The 23,355-nt window shown below is 32.0% G+C and overlaps 2 protein-coding genes across 2 annotated transcripts in view; one reads left to right on the forward strand and one right to left on the reverse strand.

The window, feature by feature from the left end:
• LOC146538345 (uncharacterized) overlaps nt 1-23,355 on the forward strand; it is a 124,443-nt gene that overhangs the window by 29,452 nt on the left and 71,636 nt on the right. The window lies entirely within an intron of this gene.
• LOC146538346 (2-oxoglutarate dehydrogenase complex component E1-like) lies at nt 1,896-12,562 on the reverse strand. The gene is made up of 20 exons (XM_085187002.1): nt 12,455-12,562; nt 11,855-11,939; nt 11,540-11,628; nt 11,194-11,335; nt 10,586-10,664; nt 10,264-10,440; nt 9,798-9,946; nt 9,530-9,615; nt 9,255-9,434; nt 8,553-8,733; nt 7,595-7,813; nt 6,701-6,894; nt 6,349-6,477; nt 5,478-5,599; nt 4,212-4,324; nt 3,477-3,664; nt 3,280-3,376; nt 2,761-2,953; nt 2,255-2,551; nt 1,896-2,098 (listed from the first exon to the last, which is right to left on the reverse strand). Exons 1-20 carry the CDS (start codon nt 12,560-12,562, stop codon nt 1,999-2,001), a joined length of 2,928 nt encoding a protein of 975 aa, XP_085043128.1. The 3' UTR covers nt 1,896-1,998.

The following is a 23,355-nucleotide window of genomic DNA, read 5'->3' on the forward strand; positions in this document are numbered from 1 at the left end:
AAACAAACACTGACATTTTTTGTTTTGTAATAAAAAAATATTTTCTTCCTTTTGCGATAACAACATAATCCTATAATAAAACACCTAAAGTTCACCCGCATTAAAGGTTTCTAATTAAAGTGATGGCCACGTCAATGGAAGTATAATATCGAGCCCAATTTTCGTCCCCTAATCCAGTTGTTTACAGTTCATACTTAACCTTTCTCGACTTTATCCTGACTTTCAAATTGATTTGTCAGTGTTCATTGACTTCTTGCGAGCCTTAGTAATACAATACTTACAATTGATAAGAAACAAGTTTCAGATAAAGAAAATAAAATAATTTTGTTGCCGAGAGCACTTTAGTAGATTTTATTGTCTCTTAGAATCCTTTACCCGCTCTTCTTGTTTCATTCGTCTAAGATGTTGAATGGACAAGGGTCAGGCTATAATAAGGGTTTCGCTTGATTGGTTATATTGTATTATTGTAGACAGACGCCGGGGTTAGCAGTTTTATTAGTAGTGATCTGATTTTATGATATACGAGTATGTTGGCGTAATGAACGTTCCTTTGTAATAAACCTGTATATTGAATAATGACCTGAATAAGTCATTGTAATATTTCAAAGTTCATACAATAGTTAGTTGACAACCAGCTTTCTTTTATTATGTTCATAAATAATAGGTCCTTTTTTAACATATAACTTGAGGGCTATTATATACATATATAACTTGAGGGCTATTTTGGCGCAGAAGCATAACCGTGCGAGTCTAGACGCGCCAGTTTGTGGGTTCGATTAAAACTTGAGGAAACGAAATATTTATAATATTTTCCTTTCTTTTTTTCCATTTTCCATACTCTGGTTATAAGACAAAACGCAGAATTTCCTTTAGAATGTAAGGACCGGAATGTCTTAACACTAACCCTCTGCCTACCCCGTAACACGAAAATATTTCTTATCATATACAGAAATATTTTCGTATTACTATAGTTGCCTTTATATAATAATTGTTATGACAACATTTTATTTCATTACGTAATATTTATTTTAAGCAACTATTTTTAACAGCTTGTACATATATAATGAAATTTATTACATTCAATTAAAATCTGTAAATATAGTTTATACTATCACATATAATATTAAATTTGATTTCTCTTTTAGGGTCTGTTGAATAAAACTATGCTGTGGAGCGTATGATTTGCAGAGTAGTACTTCACAAAGCACACTAGAATAAAAGCTATTTTAGGTACCAGCAAGCAGTAATCCTGGCTTTGTTTAGATTGGGGTTGACATTTATTTATACGAATGTTGAATTTGTGTACCGCTCTCTCTATTTATTATATTATTATTATTATACTAGCGAACGCGCGCAGCTTCGCCTGCTTATTTGCACCCCTAGGGGATGAATTAAAATAAATCACGAAGCATATGTATAAAGAAATATTTTTAAGAGTCTAAGTTTCAAATTTTATAAAAATCGGTGGCGATTTAAAGATTTTTTCATACAAACTTTCAACCCCTATTTCACCCCTTTAGGGTTAAAATTTTTCAAAATCCCTTCATAGTGGATGTCCAGATTTCGAAAATAAACATCTGTCCAAACTTCACGTTTCTACGCACAGCGGTTGCGGCTGTGCGTGCGCCTTATCTCAGTCAGTGAGGGCAAGTCCTTTTATATATATAGATTTTGACTGTCAAAAGACGTTAATGAATATGAATTAGCTAGCCTTACTTATTTTTATGAAATAAATACCCTATGGAAGAAATTAGCTACAAAATAGTTTTTACTGACATCATTTTATTACAATACATAAAATATAAAACAGCTCAGTAAAAATAAATAGGTTAAAAATGTTCCTTCTATATACGAACAAGACTTTTACTTTTTATAAAAATTACATGACCTAAAAGTACACTTCTACATGTGTACCTTAATTAATGATGAAAATGTCGTAAATTTTATACTTTATTAGTACTGGGTTTTAAGTAATTACATTATAGTCAGTCGTAAAGGTTATATGGCTATTATATTTTCTTTTAACTCTTTAAGTTCTTTTGCGTGTATCCATTTGATTCCAGTAGCTGATGCCGCACTGGGTGGCCTTGATATGCATCTATAAAAGGATTTCATTTTATTATAATTACTATATATATATTATTAATGTTATTTGAGATTGTTTACTATTATTTGTGTTTTAGCTATGACTAAAAATGTGATATTTTATAAAAAGACATTGGAAAGATATCCAAATATTGAAAAACATGCTTACTGTACTTTTTTTCCCAAAAGATTTTCAAGTCTGGCCCTAACAAATGACCAGGGCCCTTGATTTTTATGCTCTTCTTGACAAAATACTATTTTCGCCTTTTGGTATCTGCAGAATTCTTCAAGCACCAAATCGTAGGGAAACGGATAAATTTGCTCGATGCGACACAAAGCAATCTTGTCTTCTAATTTCTTTTCTTTGCGCAATTCGTCAATTGTGATGGCGACTTTACCAGAACAGAATATTAATTTCTTAACTTCCTTAGGATTTTGGGAAGCTGGTCCGCTTTCCCGTATTGCCCTTTAAAATTATTCAGGTATACAATTTATATTTGGTTCAAATTAGGGATCGGAAATTAAAACCTATTGCTATCAAATATTACAACTTAAACTTAACAAACAAAACTTAAATTTAAAAAAATCCTTAACTTTTATATCTTCAAGATTTGTTTTTCTATTAAAAATATATCAATCGTTTTCATACTAAAATGTAACTAAGTAATTACTCACCTCTGAAAGCACGTTCCCAACTTGAAATCTTTAAAAGGCGAGGTGTAATATGGGTGTTTAAGACCAACTTTAGGCGTCATCAGTATGAGTGGTTTTCGGAATGGCAGAGCGATTTGTCGCCGAATTAAATGAAAATAATTTGCGGGGGTCGTCACGTTACAAACAATCCAGTTTGCCGCTCGTAGTTGATTCACTTTAAATACGTATATTATTATATTAAAAATATAATTAAATTAAATTTCCTTCTTTTTGCCGAATAGATTACATTAATATTTAAAAACTACGTTATGCCTTATGCGTTTATTTTTTGTAGGTACTATTCTTGTTACTGCTTAAAAGATATTCTAACCAGGAAATTGTTTCCCTGGTATATTTTAAAATATGAAAATGATTGCGTGTACAGACAATTCCCCATTGGACAACGTAAGACTAAAAAATGTTATTTATCTTCTAAATATTATTAGTTTCATTAAAACAAAATATGTATGTATTTAAAATATTAGAAAATCAATTAATTACAGGGCATATCTTTGTCATCCAAGTCTGGAATAGCATCTTCATCATCATCAGCTTGTTGAAGATAGCGTTCCACGCGTCCTGATGAATGTTCAGGACCCTAATATATTTAAAAAAATTAAAACTGCGTCGTAATCAATTACAATATTTTCATTTTTTTTCTTTCGTAATTACTATAAATAAACGATCCTAAAACTTACAGCCCCATCTATTCCATGAGGTAATTGCACCACTATTCCAGATTGACAGACCCATTTGCTCTCACCATTGGCTACAAAAGTATCGAAAACAGGCTGTGCTGTATCTGCAAAGTCTCCATATTGTGCCTCCCATATTGTCAAAAGAAAGGGGCTTGAATATGAATAGCCTACTTCAAAACCAAGAATACCTGTTGTTGAAAAAATAAATAAAATACTTTTATTTCATTTTGAAAATAATTTCCTACATAGCTTTATATAGATAGAAACTTTTGGAAAAATACAATTTAGTTTGATTGTTTACATATATGCAAAATATACATGTGTTAACGAGAAAATACACATTGGATTTATGCAATCTAGACTGGCTTGTTTAACGTAGCATATGATGCAAGAAGGGATGCAGTATCAAGTGCTCGTAATAGACAGACGTTCCCCCGATAATTAGTTTGGTAAGAGGCCCTAAATAACTTGCCAGCTCATATATTACGTCCGCCGAGCAGGAGTGGGTGTACGTTGGTTTCTGGTTCAACAAACATTGTTGACAAGCCACATGAGTAGCCGGTTGACGAGCACACAGTGTCACACAACCCGCTTTATATTAGCTTTACGTAGAACTTGTACAAGAACGCGTTATTTCATTAATATACTCGTATGTAACACTTTTATATCTTGGTAACGCAATTATAATTATTGCATATTTTATTTTATAGTATAAAAATGGCCTAGTTCACTCACCAAATTCGGACAACGAACTGTTATGCAAGCTATATAAAGCTTGATCTGGGTACAATGTGTCTAGAACTCTGTGTGTTGCGCCATCGACGCCCTGATGATGATAAACGTGATGCCTGTGTTTTTATATAATAAGCGATTATTTTAAAAAAGATACATAATAAACTTAAAGTTATTTTATATACTTTGAGTTATTTAAATAAATAATATTTTTTTTGTTTGAAAATCACAACATTTATAAGTCACAGATGTAAAATACAAAAGCTTCTCTCCGATTCTATGAAAATGACTAATATTCCTTTGTACTACCTGCAGTATTATTGAAGTAGTTCTCTATACAGCACTAAATTAAAGCACAAACGAACTAAAAAGAACAGCGGGCTATTGTCCCGCAACGGAAATTGAAGCCTTTTGGATAAAACCTAGAACAGTTCGGCTATTGTGGCTTTAATCGTGAATCGGGTTTGGTCGTCCAATACCCGGGAAGTCCCCGGTCGATTAGTTCCGATTGCGGTAAAATGATCAATTTACCAAGAAACATAAAAAACATACATTCTTGCAAATTGTTTATAGAAAGTAGGTTAAAGTTGTATAGTTTTTCCTTATGTATGTATTATATATATTTAAAATAAAATAACTTCAAATACTTAATTTCCCTCTCACACATTGATTAGTTTATTTGCAAATGAAATTTTAAGATATTTCGTTATTTTTTTGAGAATTTATTATAAAAATATTATAAAACAAAGCCTTCCATCTTTATTTTTTAAAGTATATATTGTTTCCATATTGTTTCCAATTACTACATGTCCGATCCAAGAAAATTTTGGTCTCCAGTCGATTAGTTCGAGCTGGCGCGGTAAAATGAACAATTTAGCGAAGGTTTATAAGTTCACTTAGTTGCAAACCTCGGGGAGTTCATATAAATGTGAAAAGTATATGTGACCTTTATTTTACGTTCTCGTTTCAAGTAATTCTTATATTGAGCTAGCCACTAGACGTTTTACTTTAACTTCACATCGGACATTTTAAAATTAGATTAGGTACTCTTTGTTGAGTTATATTTTAAAATTGGTTTTAAAGTTTTTTGTATTTGAATTGAATATTATATAAAATGTATATTTTTTTGTTCGTTTACTACTTGAATATTTTATTTTTAAAATGTATATTATGCTACAATTGTATTTAAATAATAACTTACGGACATTATTAAACGTATTTTAAATATATATAATCAAAAAAATAATTATTTACAATAAAACAATATACCTGTGGGCCATAGTTCCTCTCTCTACATCCTCTCCCGTCAGTCTTATGTGAATTTTATCTCTTAACAAAGAACCATAAGCTAATGCTTCTCCCATAGCCCAATCAGCTATACCATCTTTAACCTATAAAAATAAAAACCAATAAATTTGAAATATTAATCAACGATGAAAAAATTACATATGTTATGCCGGGTAGGGAGTACTTACAGATACATTGTTTATTTTGCAAGATAGAGAAAAATATTATAAATAGAAATAATCTTTGATGTCTTTATATTAAAAGATAGCTTACATGTATTATACTACTACTTTAATTTGCTAATTTATTGGGTTTGGAATGTAGTTTGTCCTTAAAATCCTTTTCTAATTTTCTAGTTTTAATTTTTGATTGATATTAATTACAATGCTTTAGCATTCTAATCTAGTCTGGGTGAAATTTTGTAAACTTAGAGTTATTATCAATACAAAAACAAGGCAATTATACATGAATAATAGCAATTATCGAACTAAATTATATCGCCAGCCATTAGTTACGCCAGGAGAATTGTCATCCTGATCCCGTTTGAATATATGGTTCATGTATGTATAATATATAAATAATTATGTATAATTAAGTCCGTTTGTAAATTCAGTTCTAAATATTATATGTTATTTAACATCTAAGTATTTTTAAGTTATTTAAAAATATATTTTACTTTTGTCCTCCATTTCTTTTCGAACAAATTTAGAGATATATTGTTATGGCTAACGTCAACATTCGTAGTTATTCATATTCTTATTACTAATTTTACTTATTTCATAAATAAATATTTTGAAAACAACATAGTTAAGTTTATATGTTTTATTTAAAGGAAATATAATATTATGCATACCATTTTTGCTCTTTTGTCCAAAATTTTATGAATACCTTTATGTATTTCAAATGCCCATGGTTCCGGTGGTTTGCAGAAATGCTTCGAAATTGTTGTAATTGATGTCTCTGAGATACCAGTTTCTTGTACCTAAAAAGTATTAATTTGTATAAATGAATATTACTAAATAATATATACTTATTTTTTATTTTTAAATTATATGTTACTACCTGAACTTTTATCTACTAGTACAAGAAGATTAATGTGCTTACATTTTTATTTCTTAAACTTCTAAATGGCTACACTTGAAAAGGTGAAAAAATACTTCCTGACAACGGAACATGATGATGTACGTATGAACAAAAAAAAGAACCTTTTTGGGATCAGTAGCTTCAAAGAAACCAGTCCACGGAGTGTCGACCCAGTCCATTATACTCAGTTTGGTAATCTTCTTCGCAAGATCAAAATGCTTATTTAATGTGTCCATATATTCCTTTTCCCAACGTTTAATATCTGCATCTGTTACTATGCCTTCAGCTTTTAGTTGTTCTGCATACATTTTGTCCACTAAAAATATAACGAGCTATACTGAAATATGTTTTTTTTAGTTATTTTAATATCTTATATTATTTCAGAAATAGCTAACTAAAAGGGTTTATTTTGTACGGGCAGATGGCGAAAACTAGAATAATGCTTGTATTTTAATTCATTAAGTGACTTCTCTATACCTATAATTATTTTTAACATTTGATTGATTATTCAAAAAATATTTATTTTCTATATTACTTATTTTTATTATTAAAAGCGTTATGTTTACATTTATGAGAAAGTCAACATCACCCAAAAATATACTAGAAAATCTATCTTCTATTCGTTAAAGTGATACGTTGTTCATATAATCTTTGTGAAAACAGCTTTATAATATCGCTATATTTTACTACACCGTTTCAAATAAAAAAGTTTATGTTTCTAAAGAACATGTCGCGTTCTTTTATGAAAAATATAAATATACAAATATTATGATAAAATCGGAGCCGTGGCACAGGGGTGTTTCTGTAAAGGAGATAAACAGGTTGTGGGTTCGATTCCAATGAAGCAAAGAAATATTTAATATTTTAGTTTGTTCGCTTTGGTTCCCGAGGCAAAGTGCGACGTTGAGCTCCTCTATTCATTGTCGCCTCCGTGCTGGATGCGGCATACAGCGTGAAATTGAAAATTAAAATTATATTATCAAACTTACTTGTGAAATCTAAAAAGGATAACTCACCTGTCTGCATGCTCCTAATTTTTTTGTACATAAACGGTTGCGTAAACATAGGCTCGTCTTCTTCACTATGACCAAAGCGTCGATAACAAACTAAATCTATAACGACGTCTTTCTTAAATTTACATCTAAATTCAATGGCAACTTTGGCAACATGCGCTACAGCTTCGGCGTCATCCCCGTTAACATGGAGAACTGGTGCGTCCACACACTTTGCAACATCTGATATAAATTGTAAATAATTAATAAGTACTTGATTAATATAGTCAAAAGTAAAGAGAATGACGATAAAATGTAAATAAATATATGTCCAATATTTGCATACATAAAATTAATACTCTACAAAAGTATCAATTATGTTATATACTAGTGGACACGGACGCGGCTACGCCTGCTTGAACTATAAGAATATTTTCGCGTCGGTCATACTGTGCCGCCCGTAGGCTAGGTCGTTTCGAATCAGTGATATATCCTTAATTATTTATTAGAATGTTATACAGTAAACTATAATTTAAATTGCTAAAAGTGACTCTTATATTTATTTTCATAAGGATGAATATCAAAATGTCGCGGTAACGGTTGCGTAGCGACGCGACGGTTGTTATTAACATGGCAGAATAAATTGCATGTCAAATTAGAAAGTACTTTAAAATATATTAGTTTATATGTATAATGTAATATTATATAGCCTATAGCACTTCAGAAGAATGCAGCTTTCATACAAAACAAAAACAATGTAAATCGGACAAACAAACAAACAAACAAACTCTTCCACTTTATTATATTAGTATAGATTAGTTTACATTGTTAATATGGTTGGTTGTTATTTTTATATTATTATGATAACATTAGTATGTTACTGGTATATTAATTTCAACGTTATTTTAGTATATTAATATGTTTTGCCAATATTTCAAATCACACAAAGGTACCATAATGGAACCTACTGAATTATTTTTACCTGAACAATATGGGGAGCTTCTGGCGAATCTTGGGTCAGTGGTGTACCCAATTTGATTGTTACATACTATATGAATAGATCCGTGTGTTGTGAAGTTGGGCAAGTTGCCGAGGTGCATTGTTTCGTACACAACGCCCTGTCCTGAAAATGCTGCATCACCGTGCATGATGATTGCCATTACCTATGGTAAAAGGTTTCTTACGTATTACCAAATTACATACTAGATTTACCTACTTTAAAAATAAAATTAAATATTATCATTTTCATGTAATAATAAATATAAAATGTTATATTTAGTCTCAACTCGTTATAAAATCAAAAATCAGCTTCACGCTGCATCCCGCACACAGCAGGGTAGGCAGAGGGAACCTAGTGTTAAGGCACTCCGTTCCCCACTTTCTGCCGACTTCTAGAGGCATTGCGTGTTGAGCGGCAGAATTCAACGCCGCGCTTTGCCTCGACACCAGAGCGAAGAAATAGAAATATAAACGTAAATAAATATTTCACTTCCTCGAGTGGGGATCGAACCCACAATGGTCAAGTTACAGTCAACTTGTGCCGCTGCGCCACTACGGCCTCTCAACTCGTTATAGATTACGCAAAAAACTGTTTCTATCTTACAAATTATTCGAAATTATTTCTAGAAAGTAATTTTACTGCGAGTGAAAAGAGAAAAAGATCTATTTTACAGTCTTAATAAACCTTGTCGCCATTATTATCTCCTTTCCAGTGTTGCTCTGCGCGAGCTTTCCCAATTACGACGGGAGAAACGACTTCCAAATGAGAGGGATTGCAACTCATAGAGACCTTGATGTATTTGTTCGTTCTACGAATAAATCGATGGATGAACGTGCCGAGGTGGTACTTGATGTCACCTGATCCCTAACGAAGAAAAGTAATTAAAACTTTCCGTAATCTCGAATAGTGATTCAATTTTTTCTTTTAAGTTTATATCTGTGTTACAGATAATTAATTACCGGTTCTTTTGGTTCCATTGGCTTAAATTGAGCAAATATTTCTGTTAATTGCTTGCGACATACATTCACTAACATGTTGAGTCGACCTACAAATTTGAATATTGGAATCGTAATTAGAGTAGGTACCTGTTATGTATTTTCTTTTCATAAAATTGAGGATTGATGTTACTATTGGCTTTGTTGAAAAGGCACAATTGAAAGGTTTAAAATATTTTTTTATTGGTCTAGAAATTCTATTATTTAATATTATTTACTTAAAATTGAATACCTCTATGTTGCATGGCCATAACAATTGACTCTACGCCGAGTTTAGTACTAGAATCAACGATTTCTTCTAACATAGCTATCATAGTCTCACCTCCTTCCAGACCAAAACGTTTTTCCGCGGGCCACTTTGTTGCAAAGTATTTTTCTAAACTGAATAAAAAAATTTTTTTTAAATAATTACCTATATAAATATGTTTTTATAAAAAAATATAAAAATTAAGATGCTTTGACACAATTGAATATAATTTTAAATTATATCATTGGTGTCGTTGTTTTAATACCCTTTTGAAGGTTCCGTGGCTCAAAAGGAATATTATGAAATTTGGTAAGAAGTAAATAGGTACCTCTGGTACTCTCTTAGGTATGAAAATTGTATAAATATGTCGTAAGGTTCAATTAAAAAATATGTACGATAATTATTGTCCAATTTATAACAAAAAGTTACATTCACAGTTCACGGTACTCACAATACAGCCTTAGTGAGACGTCGCATGACGATTCTTTTCTCCTCAGAAGTCATTTCAAATACTCCAGGTGGCTCCATTCGCTCGCGTATAAAATGTATGCAATCCAGGTCATACATATGCATGTATTCCACTCCAATTGAACCACAGTAAACTTTCTCCAAGCGACTTATAATCTCTCTAGGTATAGTGGCAATATATTAAAGATGTAAAGTTTATAAAAATAACTACGAAATATATAAAAGAATTTTAATTATCAAATTATAATTGCATAGATAAATGGTCTAACCTTTACTTACCCGTAGGGGTAACGCAATTTACGTACCTGAGCGACAACGCTGTTTCTTTACCGCCTATAGAAGTTCTTTCCGGTAATTCAAATATAGTATCCATATGTTCATCACCTAAAATATTTTCAAAATTTTATAATGAAACCCTAGTTAAATAAAATCTAGGATATCCTTTCGAATATTTTACAACTACGGATTTATCTTAAAATACTTTACCAATAAACAAAGCTATCAATTCCATTCAGTCTGTAATTAAGAGAACCACCAATTTTAAAATAAATAACAGGGCTGGAATGGTCTGTTACGTTTGCCGTAATGAAGGCTTTGAAATGGCCAATGCTAGTATCAGCTTGCAGATTTTGTTACTTTATTATTTATTCAGTTATTCTCCTTTTATTTTTTATAATTTCTGGTATTATGAATTGGAATACTTTTATTAACCTAAATATTTTAATGAATTAAATAATCATAGCAACAAACGATTAATTAAGCTGTCCTTTTCAACAATTTATGTTTGAGATATATATTTTCTTAATTATTAATTCAAGATATGTAGTATGTAGGATTAAAATGTATGTAGAATTATAATGACTTAATAATACAGTAAGTAGGTATGAAAGTATAAAGCTTTGGAGCAACATACACAAAACACTTCCAAGTTCTCGAGATACCACACGACACTCCAGTCCCTTTATGGCCAAAGGTGCGTTCTGCGCTTTAAGAATCCATCGAGCACCTATTGTAAGCATCAATGGATCGGTTTTTGCTAGAAGATGACCTCGTGCCTGTCGTCAATTTCATAGATTAAATTCTATTCATATTACAGTTAATACACACATATACATTCATAATTATTTATGATTATTTCACATAATAGAAATTTGAATTTGATTTATAAAAGTTCTAAATCATTAAGAATCATGATTTATGAACAGTTTAATTCTAAGTTTTGTTTCGTTCTTTAACCCACTAGAAATTTTCAAATTGACCTGATAGCTCCTAATTAGATTTTGTACTGCTAGGTGTAACTTGATTCTTGATTTCCCCTCTTTATCGTCTGTCTTCTCAGACTTTAACTCTGAAATCAAATGTGTTCTTCTTCATCATTAGAACTAATATAGTTTATAGCAAATATTATATTATATTTTTTACTTACTAAATTTGTAATTAAATTTTGGATAAATTTATAATTAAATATTTTATGCCATGGAAACAAACGAGTCTGTGTTTGGTGGTGGTGGTGGTTTAAATATGAACACTACACACTACGAGGCAACTGGATTAATGTTTTGGATGAAACTTACTGACTGACTTAGGGCTATGTTCATCTTCAAATTCTTCGATCTTTAACGTTGGACCACTGACACTCTCATAAAACCCGTCCCACGTCTACATTTAAAAGGCAAACAATTTAAATATTAAATAAGAAACTTTTACTGAAAGCAGATAAGAGTCATATTTTAAAGTTAATTTAGTATACAAACATCTTTATGAAATAACTTTTGCCCTTTTACAGGACTTATTCCATTAATGAAACTATTTTAATATTATTAAAATTTAATTAAAATTAGCTTTCGCACATTTTGAAATTGTATTATAAAAATATTATTATAATAATGCTACAGGTGCTTCTTTAATTCTCTGCATGAATTTATATGGGGATCGTATTTAAAAAATATGTCACATACAAATTATATGCAGAACAAAAGCTTATAGCCTGGGAAACATATAGCTTCTCTATGATTTTAACGGTTAGAACATTTTCTATTACTACAAGCAAACTAACAAATAAACCTTGGGTGAAAGATTAGCCTTGTCCTCTATAGGTCAGTATGAAATTCTTAGATATTTTATGTGATAATAACAAAGTGCTTTGCATTATAAAAAGTCTTTGATACACTCACGCCATCAATGGATCCCCTAGATTTCATCCAATCTGCATACTGAGCTTCTAAAAAGTTTGTGTTGGTACCACTCAGGAAAGCTTCCGCTTTTGCCGATTTATACCTCATTGAAGGATAGACATGCTGTAAAATTTATGGTTGATTAATACATGACCAAAGCCGTGGGAAATGTATAACATATATGTAAAAATATTTAAAATAATGTAGGTAAACATCGAAACCTGTAGTTGTTTAAGTGCGCGATGAACCCGAACAAAAGACATTTTAGTAAATTTATATTGATGGATTCAGATTTATGGTAAAACAAATATCAAATATTTATAAATTTGTATAAAAGTCTTAAAATTCTTTCTAAAATGACAGATGTCGTCAGCTGATGCAAATTTTAGAGTTTACATAGGTAAGTAATTGAAAAGATATTCTGTACAAAAGAAATAACAAATTGTACATTATTTCAACCTACTTACATACAAGTACCTACATATTGTATAAATATAAAAATATATATATAAAATAAAGATTAATAGTCAGTTAGGTTGTAGGTACTTCCATATAAACAAGAGGAAGTAGTATACTAATTTAAACAAATATGCAAAAAATAAATACTACTATAAAATAAAATGAACACGTTTCGTTTGAAAATGAAGAACTAGATAAATAACATTGTTGCCAATTCAGTCAATAGGATCCAGCACAAAGCAAAACATCAGAATGAATTAGTGTAGGGGCAGATTTGAGGCGCCGAGGGGAAGACACGAGGCGCCACTTAGAGAGGGCTGGAGCCCTCGCGCCCCTCGCGCCCGTGTGACAAGCGTGACGTATGTGCCGCATTCACTTTAATTTACTTACTGCGATAAGCTGGAGTTCCCTGCTTGCTCGTTACTTTTTATTTACTAAGAGTTTCTGCAAAAACGCGCTTTTGGGATTTGTAAAGTGAAAAACAAAATATTTTTGATCTATTCCTTAAATATTATTAAATATAATACTTATATTATAGATTACCTTTTACACTGTGGACTTATTTTTTAGTTTCCCGAATTTAGCAGGATAGGAAGAAGAGCTCAGTGCTGAGACAATCCACATCTCATTTTTCGCTTAACTCTGGACACAGCGTGTTGAGTGGCGGAACACAACGCCGAGCTTTACCAGATACTTTATAACAGAGCAATGAAATGAAAATTTTAAATTTGTAGTATTTGAACCCACAGCCTATCACCTTCTCCTCTTTCCATTCACCTCTTTATAAACTTTCCGTCATAGTTTAAAAAAAATATATACACTAATTCTATTTATTCTCCTAATCCTCTTTTAAGTCTTAAATTTATCAGTGTTTTCTCTATCACAACACACTAAGCCTGCATTTATATTTATTCCTAATGAGTCCTCCAACAATGAGCAGTCATTAGAGAGCCTCATTAAACTCCACCCATCAATACAGTCCTGTCAAGTCTGTCCGCTGACCGCAACTGCGTGACTAAGCGCCGCGTCCAGCCTCGGTCTGCTAATGCTCTATTCGATTTATCACTAATTAATCTCTCGTAGGCAACATGTTTTATTAAATTAGTTAGATAATTTGACACGGATTTAAATGATATTAAATATAATTGCATCGTAAATTTAAGTTGTTATAAAATTGTTTTTGTTATTAAATGTTTTTATTATATACGTATGTTTTAGTTATGGGCCTATAGCCTACGCGACAGGTTGTGAGTTCTATCCCCACTTGAGGAAATTAAATATTTAATACTTTCATCTTTTCGTTCTGGCGTCGACGCAAAATCCGGCGTTGAACTTCGCCACTCAACACGCAATGCCTCCAGAATACGGCGGAAAGTGGGCGATGGAATGTCTTAACACCAGGCTCCCTCTGTCTACCATGTTACACGTGGAATACAGCGTGAAGCGTGAAAAAACGGTAACCAATAACCAAAAAAGCAGCGATAATGCGACGGCGATATTTGTTTTATTTTCAATGTAATTTTTTCGTTAACAAGCTTGTAAGGCATTAAGTTCAGACTGTCGTGCGGTCGAGCTTTACTCATGCTTCAAACCCCTCTGTCCGTTTAGTGGAAGCTGTGCAAACATTAACCCGGGGTCAGAGCGCAAAAGTCGAGCAACGCCCTCAGGGTTTATTGTCTCTAGTACATAATGAGACCTCTCGGCGACGCGTGACACTTGTCTGCAGGTTCTCATGTGGTTTACGCTATCGTATATTTCATTTGTTAGTAATTTAATTGAGGCCAGTCCTGCCGTTATAAGCGTGTGGCTGTGAACGCAGCAGGTCGCAAGTTCGATTCCCTCTCGAGGAAATGAATTATTTAATATTTTTATGTCATCACTCTAGTGTCAAGGAAGGTATTGAGTATTGCCACTTAACACAATGCCTCTAGAAATCGGCGGAAAATAGAGAACGAAGTGTCTCAACACTAGGCTAACCTGCATACCCTGCTGTGTGCGGGAAGCTAAACAACAACTATTCAAAGCAAAGAGACGCACTATTGGTTTGTAAATTAATATGACTAGGTACACACTTTTAGTTTAAATTTACGAAAATAACTGTGGAAAGCTACATACATCTATTTATTTTAAAATGTATTTTTAAGTTACAGTTTTACATATCCATTGCATAAATTTTGAAATATAGTAATTAATTTAAACTAGTTTTTTGTTAATGGCTTACATAACTCACTCACTATATGTTCATTAATGTTTTAAAAATTGGCGTTCTAACCTATTATATACTATGTATAACCCACTGTCACCTAAAATTAGATGTTACTTCAAATAGGTCAAGAGAAAGTTATAATAACATTACTCATTTAAGGCAATTTTATAGTTAATAATTTCACTTTTAACTGTCGTGTTTAAAAGGTGTAAAGTTGTATCGTTAATTGCTTTTGTCGCACGCATTCAAGCATATATTTCGTAGTCCGACTACTTTATAAGTGTAGGTAAAATAAAATAAATAAATCAGCTTCACGTCGTATCCCGTGCAGAGCAGGGTAGGCCGAGGGAACCTAGTGTTAAGACACTCCGTTCCTCACTTTCTATCGATTTCTGGACGCATTGCGTGCTGAGTGGCAGAACTCAACGCAACCCCGCTTTGCCTCGATACCAGAGCGAAGAAATGGAAATATAAACGTAAATAAATATTTTACTTCTTCTATTGGGGATCGAACCCACAATCGTCGCGTTACAGTCACACCCTTATACCGCTGCGCCACCACGGCCTCAAAGTGTAGATACTTTTATAATTATATACTTATTTTACAATATTTATACAAGCTTAACCCGCACCATATATTGCTTTAAACACAGAAAGAACTATTTAACTTTTTGACATTTCAAAATATTTTTTAATCATCCCATTTTTATTTACTCATGTACTTTATTGGTTATTGTCTATCCTAATTTTGTTGAAATGTCAATACAATTTGTGTTGTCACTCTTCATCTTTATATATAAAATCGAAAGGTCACTCACTCATCACGAAATCTCAGACACTACATATGCTAGGAATCTAAAATTTTGCATGGACATCACATATAGGACGTAGGTACTCATGGAGACAGAAATGAATAATAACGTAGTTGACGCAGGCGAAGCCGCGGGCGGTCCGCTAGTTATCTATAAAAATGAATTTCATTGATAAGAAAAGGATACACAAACACGTGAATAAAAAAATAGAGAAAAAAATTAAGTACATCGTTTTATATGGATATATTATATACATATATAAAAAAACAATAGAGAGAGAGAGGTGCGCTTCACCCGTGTTTCTACCGACTGGATGTGAAAATTATGCGACCTTGTTTGTGGTCTACGACATCTGCCTATACTCCTTAATATATATATTATACAGTTTATATAATACTATGAGTAACTCTATATTGTAATACACATTGTTGGCAACTTGGATAATTCTGTTAGCTCTAAGCATTTCTATAACATATAATATACAGTTATATAACAGCTATGTCGATTGTGTGGCACTTGGGTCGTATCTAACTGTGTAATTCTTGTAAATTCAAAGCCTAATATAATAGGAATATTTGTATTTTTAATATAGATATTTTTCCGATATGTTAAGACAAACTGGATATTATGTTTTTATGTAGGGTTTCCTAAAAGATTGTATGCAAAACGTAACAAGAAGAAACCATGACTTTTTTTTACGGTTTTATAAGTATAAACCGTACCATATTTTCGGTGATTATAAAACACTAGCTTTTATCTACAGCGTCTTTCCTGTGGTCAAATGGAAAAAACTAAAAAGTGTATGTCATACTCCTACATGACATCACACATTCTACGTCCGCGAGGTAACTCTGACCGCAGGTACAGTGATTTATGTACAGCACCTACATCTAAGCGATTAACGTGATGCAATAGCCTTCCTCAATAAATGGATTATCCAACACAAAATGAAAATTAAACCGGTAGTTCCTGAGATAAAGGGTTTCAAGTAAACAAACTTTTCTGCGTTATATTAATAGTTTAGATAAAAAGGTATTTTAAATGTATAACAATAATAGATACTAGAAAAATTAATATTCCTTACTCTCCATTTTTTTATGTTTGTTTTAATCAGTTTTTATAATATAAATTATTTTTCTAATATTTTTATATAAAAATCTTTTCATATAGGTATTGTAATATATTTTTATTCGTAACTATTTACCACTGTTTTATTATTCAATATTTCTTATTTTATGTCGAGCTTTGATAGTTACTGGCATGAGAAAAGTAAACGATTGTTTTAGTTCACTGTATGAAAAAAGGGAATAAACTGGAATATTATTTCAAATCATTCTTTGGCTATTGAAACAAAAGACGTTTCGCAGAGAGCGGTGCGTGGTAACTTTTATAGATATTATTTTTAAAATATTCTATTTTTTTCAAGTACTTATATAGGAAAGAAGTGTGTAAGCACCAGGTTCCCAGGTTCCCTCTGCCTACCCTGCTATATGCGGGTTATAGTATAAAGTTATAAAAAATATATACTCGTATATAGGTAATTTAGAACAGCAAGCATATAACTTTAGTAAGCGTCTTAAATGGAAAATTAATATTAACTTAGACAAGCATAATTTTAACTTTTCTAAGATCACGAACTCCTGGTTTACGATCAAAGTTCACGTTTGGTAAAGCTTTTCGCAACATATTTCTGAACCTCGCATGCAGGTACCCATAGTTAGACAATAAAAGTTTCCGTTAAATATCTCATCACCGTTGGCTGTTAACATTAACTACGCTTTTATGTGAGAACTGACTTTTTACTGCGGTTTAACTAGACTACATAGAATTTGGTTTAATGAAGCAAGAACTACATCACGCTAGCAGGAATATAGGTGTGAATCGATGAATTCAACTGGGATCATATTACAATTTGATAATATTAGTAACTCTTGCAGCGTGTAGTTCCGCCACTTAGCAAACAATGCTCTGAAATCGGCGGAAATTGATCAATGGAATGTTTTAACACTAGGTTACCAGCTTCCCTCTGGCTAATCTGTTGTATGCGAGATACAGCATCAAGCTAAAAAACGAATGATTTAATTTGAAGATTTGCATAAACTTTAAACCTTATTACGATGGTAAATAACAATACTAAAGAAAGTATTTGACGTGTTATTTATTTTTCATTTATAGAGATTCATGTTAACACGACAGATTGTAGGTTCGATTCTCACTCGAGGAAATAAAATATTTATATAGCGCGGCATTGAAATTCGCCACTTAACACGCAATGTCTTCAGAAATCCACGAACATTGGGGAACGTAGATACTATCTACGCGTTCCCTCTGGCAATCCTGTTGTTTACAGAATGTAGCGTGAAGCCGAAAAAACACATAAAAAGTTATACACGAGTAGAGAAAAAAATGTAAGAACTACAAAAATGGCATTACATAACTAATATGTTCAATATTCATCCATTATCCAAGTAGACAAACAACTTGAAATGAATTTGCACTTCAATTATAAAGTTGTTAAAGTTTCAAAAACTTAGCTGCTCCTGTTTTATACTCGTATAGCGCTACCATTATTCAAGTTATTCTTTTGTGTGGTGGCGTTTGTACGGGTTGTGCAAACAAACACCCAGTTCCTATGATGGCGGCTCGTGGCGGTTGGCTGTCGCGTACTTTTAACGTCGAGCTAACGAAATATTATATTATAATATAAATTAAGATTACTTACTTCTATTTTGAATGTTGTCTTTCTTAATGTAATATTAATATTTAGTTATTTATTTTTAGATATACCTTTACTAGAATAGTAAATCTTTTAGAAAAGTGTGTTGTCATTTATTCAATTCCATGACATTTTAATATAAGAAAATAAACTGAAACTCAGGTAAAAATAGAAAATCAAAATCCTTATTTGTACCTTATTCTTAAACATAGTGTAATGTCAAAGCTTTCTGCGATACGGCGTTACAAAAGCTTACTTTGCCACGACTTCCCTCCTTGTATGTGCTGCTACGAGTATATTTCACATAACAACTAAAAACATTTCTTTGGAAACGTGTATTATTATTTTTGATCTCCAGTTATGGTTTCATATCGTGCTTCACCCTTACTTCGTTCAGGATATATTTGAGTCAACCTTTGAAGTCTTGAGAAGCCGCTAAACGGTCACGTTTTCAAATAACTGCTCTAAAGAAATTATTATTCAAAGGAGTGTTGTTGCTTATATAACTCTGCATATTTTTATTCTGCTTGTTGTTAAAAAAATGAGTTTCAATAAATAAAATAGTGTTTCTTCATTCTATAAATATTTTACAGTAGAATCAATAACCTAATAAATCTGCAGCACGAAGAAAGTACAATTATCAGTGCAGCTGTCGCTGTCGCTGGTTTCAAAGTTAATAATTCAACACCCCTAATGCATTATGCTACAAGTTGTGTCACCTGACATATGGAGAAAATTGCATTCCCGCCGCCTTTGTTTCAAGCTTTAAGATATTGCCTTCGTAATAAGATGTATTAGATCTCCTAGGACTTGTAAACTGTTCAGTTCAATGTACACTGGAATTTATTTAACAGTATTCTTTGTGTTTGCTTCGAATCGAATTATTTAGTGTGTGTGTTTTTGTTTATTTGAAAATAATTTGGATTGCGAATGGGATTTATCGTTTAATAACTAGTTAAGCAAATAACTTATGTTCATAGCTGTGTATTTGATCATTATATGGAAAACAAAGTAAGACCAGTTCATTTCCTCGCTTTAGTATTGAGGCAAAGTTTGACGTTAAGCTTCGCCACTCAACACACAATGCCTTAAAAAATCGTATGGGGAACGTAATGGGGACGAAATATCCTGACATTAGGTTTCCAGGTTCACTCTTCCTACCCTGCTAAGCTTAGCTAAAAAATGGAAATTATTAAATGGCGAAGAAGACAAGTAAAAATGTTGTTATTATAATTTAAACTATTAAAAATAATGAATACAAACGTAAAAATTAAAGTAGCTATATATTGCAATGTAGACAACGAATAATAAAAGTTGATTAGTCCACTAAATCTAAAAATATGCCTAATAATAAAAAATATTTTCTAAGAATCTACGTTAATTATTTTTTCAATATAAGAATGTTTTCATTATCAGAATATTGTCAGAATTACTCAAGTCTGGCCTATTTCATAGAATTTATTACATTTGTTTTATTGTGAAATTAACGTAAACGATACACTTAAACAACTGTTAGCAACCGAGCAACCAATTATTTTAAATTGAACTATTCATACATTTATTATTTGAGTTATAAAAATTAAGAGTATTACAGCTTAAATGGTTTCAACAGAGTCTGCAGTTGAGGCGGCATAAAATAATTGCCGAGCGAGTTTTCAGCTCTACGCCAGTGTATGCTGGGACGTTGTGAAAAGCTGGTAATGAATAGTGCTCCAGCCTAATGGACATAGCTAGTTGGATTTTGACAAAACACTTCCTAAATTCAAGTTTTATAATTAAAGAAGTAGGTATTATTGATAAATCAAGTGAAGGTTACAGAAATTAAAAGTGAATAATGAATATCAGAAAATAAAATACATTATGCTTTGATGATTATTTATTAACATAATAATTTGTATTGATGACTCGTTACCATAAATCTATATGTAATCGGTATTGTCTACGGCTTAGATAACCAGACCATAACCAGATTTCGAAACGAAAAAAAAAACAAAAACAACAATCGATGAGATGGAAAAGAGCCGACGAGCTAACACCGAATGAATTCAAAGTGTCCTCGAAATCCATCATTATGGATCCTACTACGCAGACCAAACAAGAAGATTGCGGGAGGCTATTGAATAGTCAAGGCCAACTGCGGACTGAAGTGCTATTCACCAAGACAAGTCGCAGGCTCAAACAGCTGCAGTTCAAGAAACTGGCTTTGGACTGGAGGAACACTCCATACGCTCAAGGAAAGTTGTCAAATTTCCAAAACCAGGAGAGGTTTTGGAAATTTGACAACTTGGATGGAGATTCTTGCGTTGTCTTAGAAGCTTGATTATTTCTCTGCCCTCTAAAATACCGAAGAATAATATCCAGATGTTAAGATAAGATAATATCCACATATTTTATATTAATTTCAGCTTAATAGTTTCACGTGATCTTGAGATAAATATCCTTGAGAGACGGACAACGAATTAACCCCATAAGGATTTCGTTTTTTCTTTTGAAATACGTAACCCTAATAATAACCTAATAACATACATAAATATTTGTAGTGCCTCGTTATATATTTCACTAAACAAAGCGAAAGCTCTAAATTTATCGTTAATTAAATCATCGTTTACATAAATTAAGTTTGAGTGTACCAATATTTAGCGTTGAACATCGGTAATAAATTGCTTATATTGTATATTATTAACTGTGTTTACTGTCCAAATAATTTATTCATGGAGTGAAAAGCGATTTACGTCAGATATGATATTATTTTACTGAATCAATAAATAGTTCCTATACGAGTAGGTATATAGGTATATAGGGCCGCTATCGCGCTGTCATCGTTTTGATAAAGTTTAATTAGATTTCTGTGCTGCATTGACGTCATAGTTTGGTATTAAAGTATTAATATTAAAATTAAGTTTAAAAAAAATTAAACCCAGCTTCATATAAACTTCTTATTTCAAAGTAATGAGCACAATCAAAGTAATAATTTTTTTTGGGATCAATTGGGAACCTAGTGTTAAGACACTCCGTTCCACGTTCCCCTGTTCCTGCCGAACTCTAGAGTTGAAATTCAACGGTGCGCTTCGCCTCGCTATGAGAGAAGTCGCGCTTACAGTCGCTAGCTTGTGCTCCTCGACGGCCTCAATCAAAGTAATAATAAATAAACGTTAATTAAAGGTTTATTATAATATTATATGCCTGCGCCTTATTGCTTCGCCAGTTTAACGTAACCTTGAGGAACCACACGGCATTTCAGCTTATTTATACATTTAATAAATTATTAAGTCAAGTTAATTTACGTCTTGTTATTTTGTAAACATATTTTAGTATCAACCATGTTTAAATTACCTATATTGCATATTTTCAATTTTAGAAAATTGTATTTAAAAAAGAAGTATGGTTTTCAGCGTAAATTCATGTTGTTATATAGTTCTATTTTTATTTTATTTTAGTCATTATAGGTACACCATATCCACCACCACTTTTTTCATTTTAGCTTCATGTATCCTGCTATTAGCAGAATAGGCAGGGGGGACCCTCGGTTCCTATTAAGACGGTTCTGTTCCCCGCTTCCCTGTTGAGTGGCAGAACTCAACGCCGCGGTTTGCTTCGTTACCAGAGCAAGAAAATGAATGAAAATATTAAGTATTTCATTTCCTTGAGTGAGAACATAACCAAACCACCGTACCATAAGATACACCCATACTTATATACTATTTATTATATATACGGGTTAAGTGTCGTATATGTCTTATTAACTATAATTAATTTATCAGTTTGTTTGTTTTGTTTTTCTTCACTTAGGAGAATGTCGTAGTTTCCTCAAGTTGTTTACGAGCCCTGGCACCTCGGAGGCGCCACGGTCACACACACTCACGCACATACGCGATCGATAACTGTCATTCCCGTCATATTCTTTTTTAATGACATGAAACTTGATTTAATCATTAATTTGATCTGACATTTTAAAGTATTAATGTCTTATTAACCTTATTTATTAACCTTATATATGTATAGTAACTAATAAATAATTTCTGTAGGGAAAGGAATATTTAGATTTTAGTTTTTTTCTGGCTACCTTAGTTACTTTATGTAGAATACAGCGAGCAGCTGAAAAAATTGATGAATTTTTAGGTTTTTTTTATATTTTAATTTTTATTTAAAACACACAGTTGAAAGAACTGATTTAATTCGATATTTAAGCAAATAAGTTAAGCTTTAAGAAATAAAATGAATGCTAAAATATTTCAGTTAGTGTAATGTAACACTTCCTGAAAACGATGCATAATTTCTTGTAAACAAATTTAAGAAACGCGAGAAATTGCACCATAATTATTTCGGAGAGCTGGAAAAGTTCAAGAATGCGGCTCTCACGGAAAGCGTGCGTCGTGCTTAGCTTTACTTAAAAAATTGTTGAGTAAAAATGTTGTCTTTCTTAAAAAAAGTCATGATATTAAAAATTCTTTTATTTTTCTAACAAAAAAATGTTTAAAACTTAAAAATGTTTACTATTTTCTTATCATCAGTACATGTATATTTTTTCACGCTTCACGCTGTATCACACTTGTAGCAGGGTAGACTGAGGGAGCCTAGTGTTAAAACACCCCGCTCCCCACTTTCCGCCGAATTCTGGAGTTATTGCGTGTTGAGTGGCGCAACTCAACGTTGCGCTTTGCCTCGAAATAAGAGCTAAGAAAAGAAAATATTAAATATTGACTGGGAA

This window comes from Heliconius melpomene, chromosome 6, assembly GCF_056956725.1.
Source record: "Heliconius melpomene rosina isolate 202511_hmr_F chromosome 6, ASM5695672v1, whole genome shotgun sequence".
Lineage (NCBI taxonomy): Eukaryota > Metazoa > Arthropoda > Insecta > Lepidoptera > Nymphalidae > Heliconius > Heliconius melpomene.

What these genes read in the sequence shown, in the direction of transcription:
- LOC146538346 (XM_085187002.1), bottom strand. Translation starts at nt 12,562, where the DNA reads ATGAGGTATAAATCGGCAAAAGCGGAAGCTTTCCTGAGTGGTACCAAC. An exon ending in AATTAGGAGCATGCAGACAG is followed by an intron (nt 6,895 to 7,594) that starts GTGAGTTATCCT and finishes TTATATTTTTAG; the next exon opens with TGGACAAAATGTATGCAGAA. An exon ending in CTCATGGAATAGATGGGGCT is followed by an intron (nt 3,377 to 3,476) that starts GTAAGTTTTAGG and finishes TAAATATATTAG; the next exon opens with GGTCCTGAACATTCATCAGG.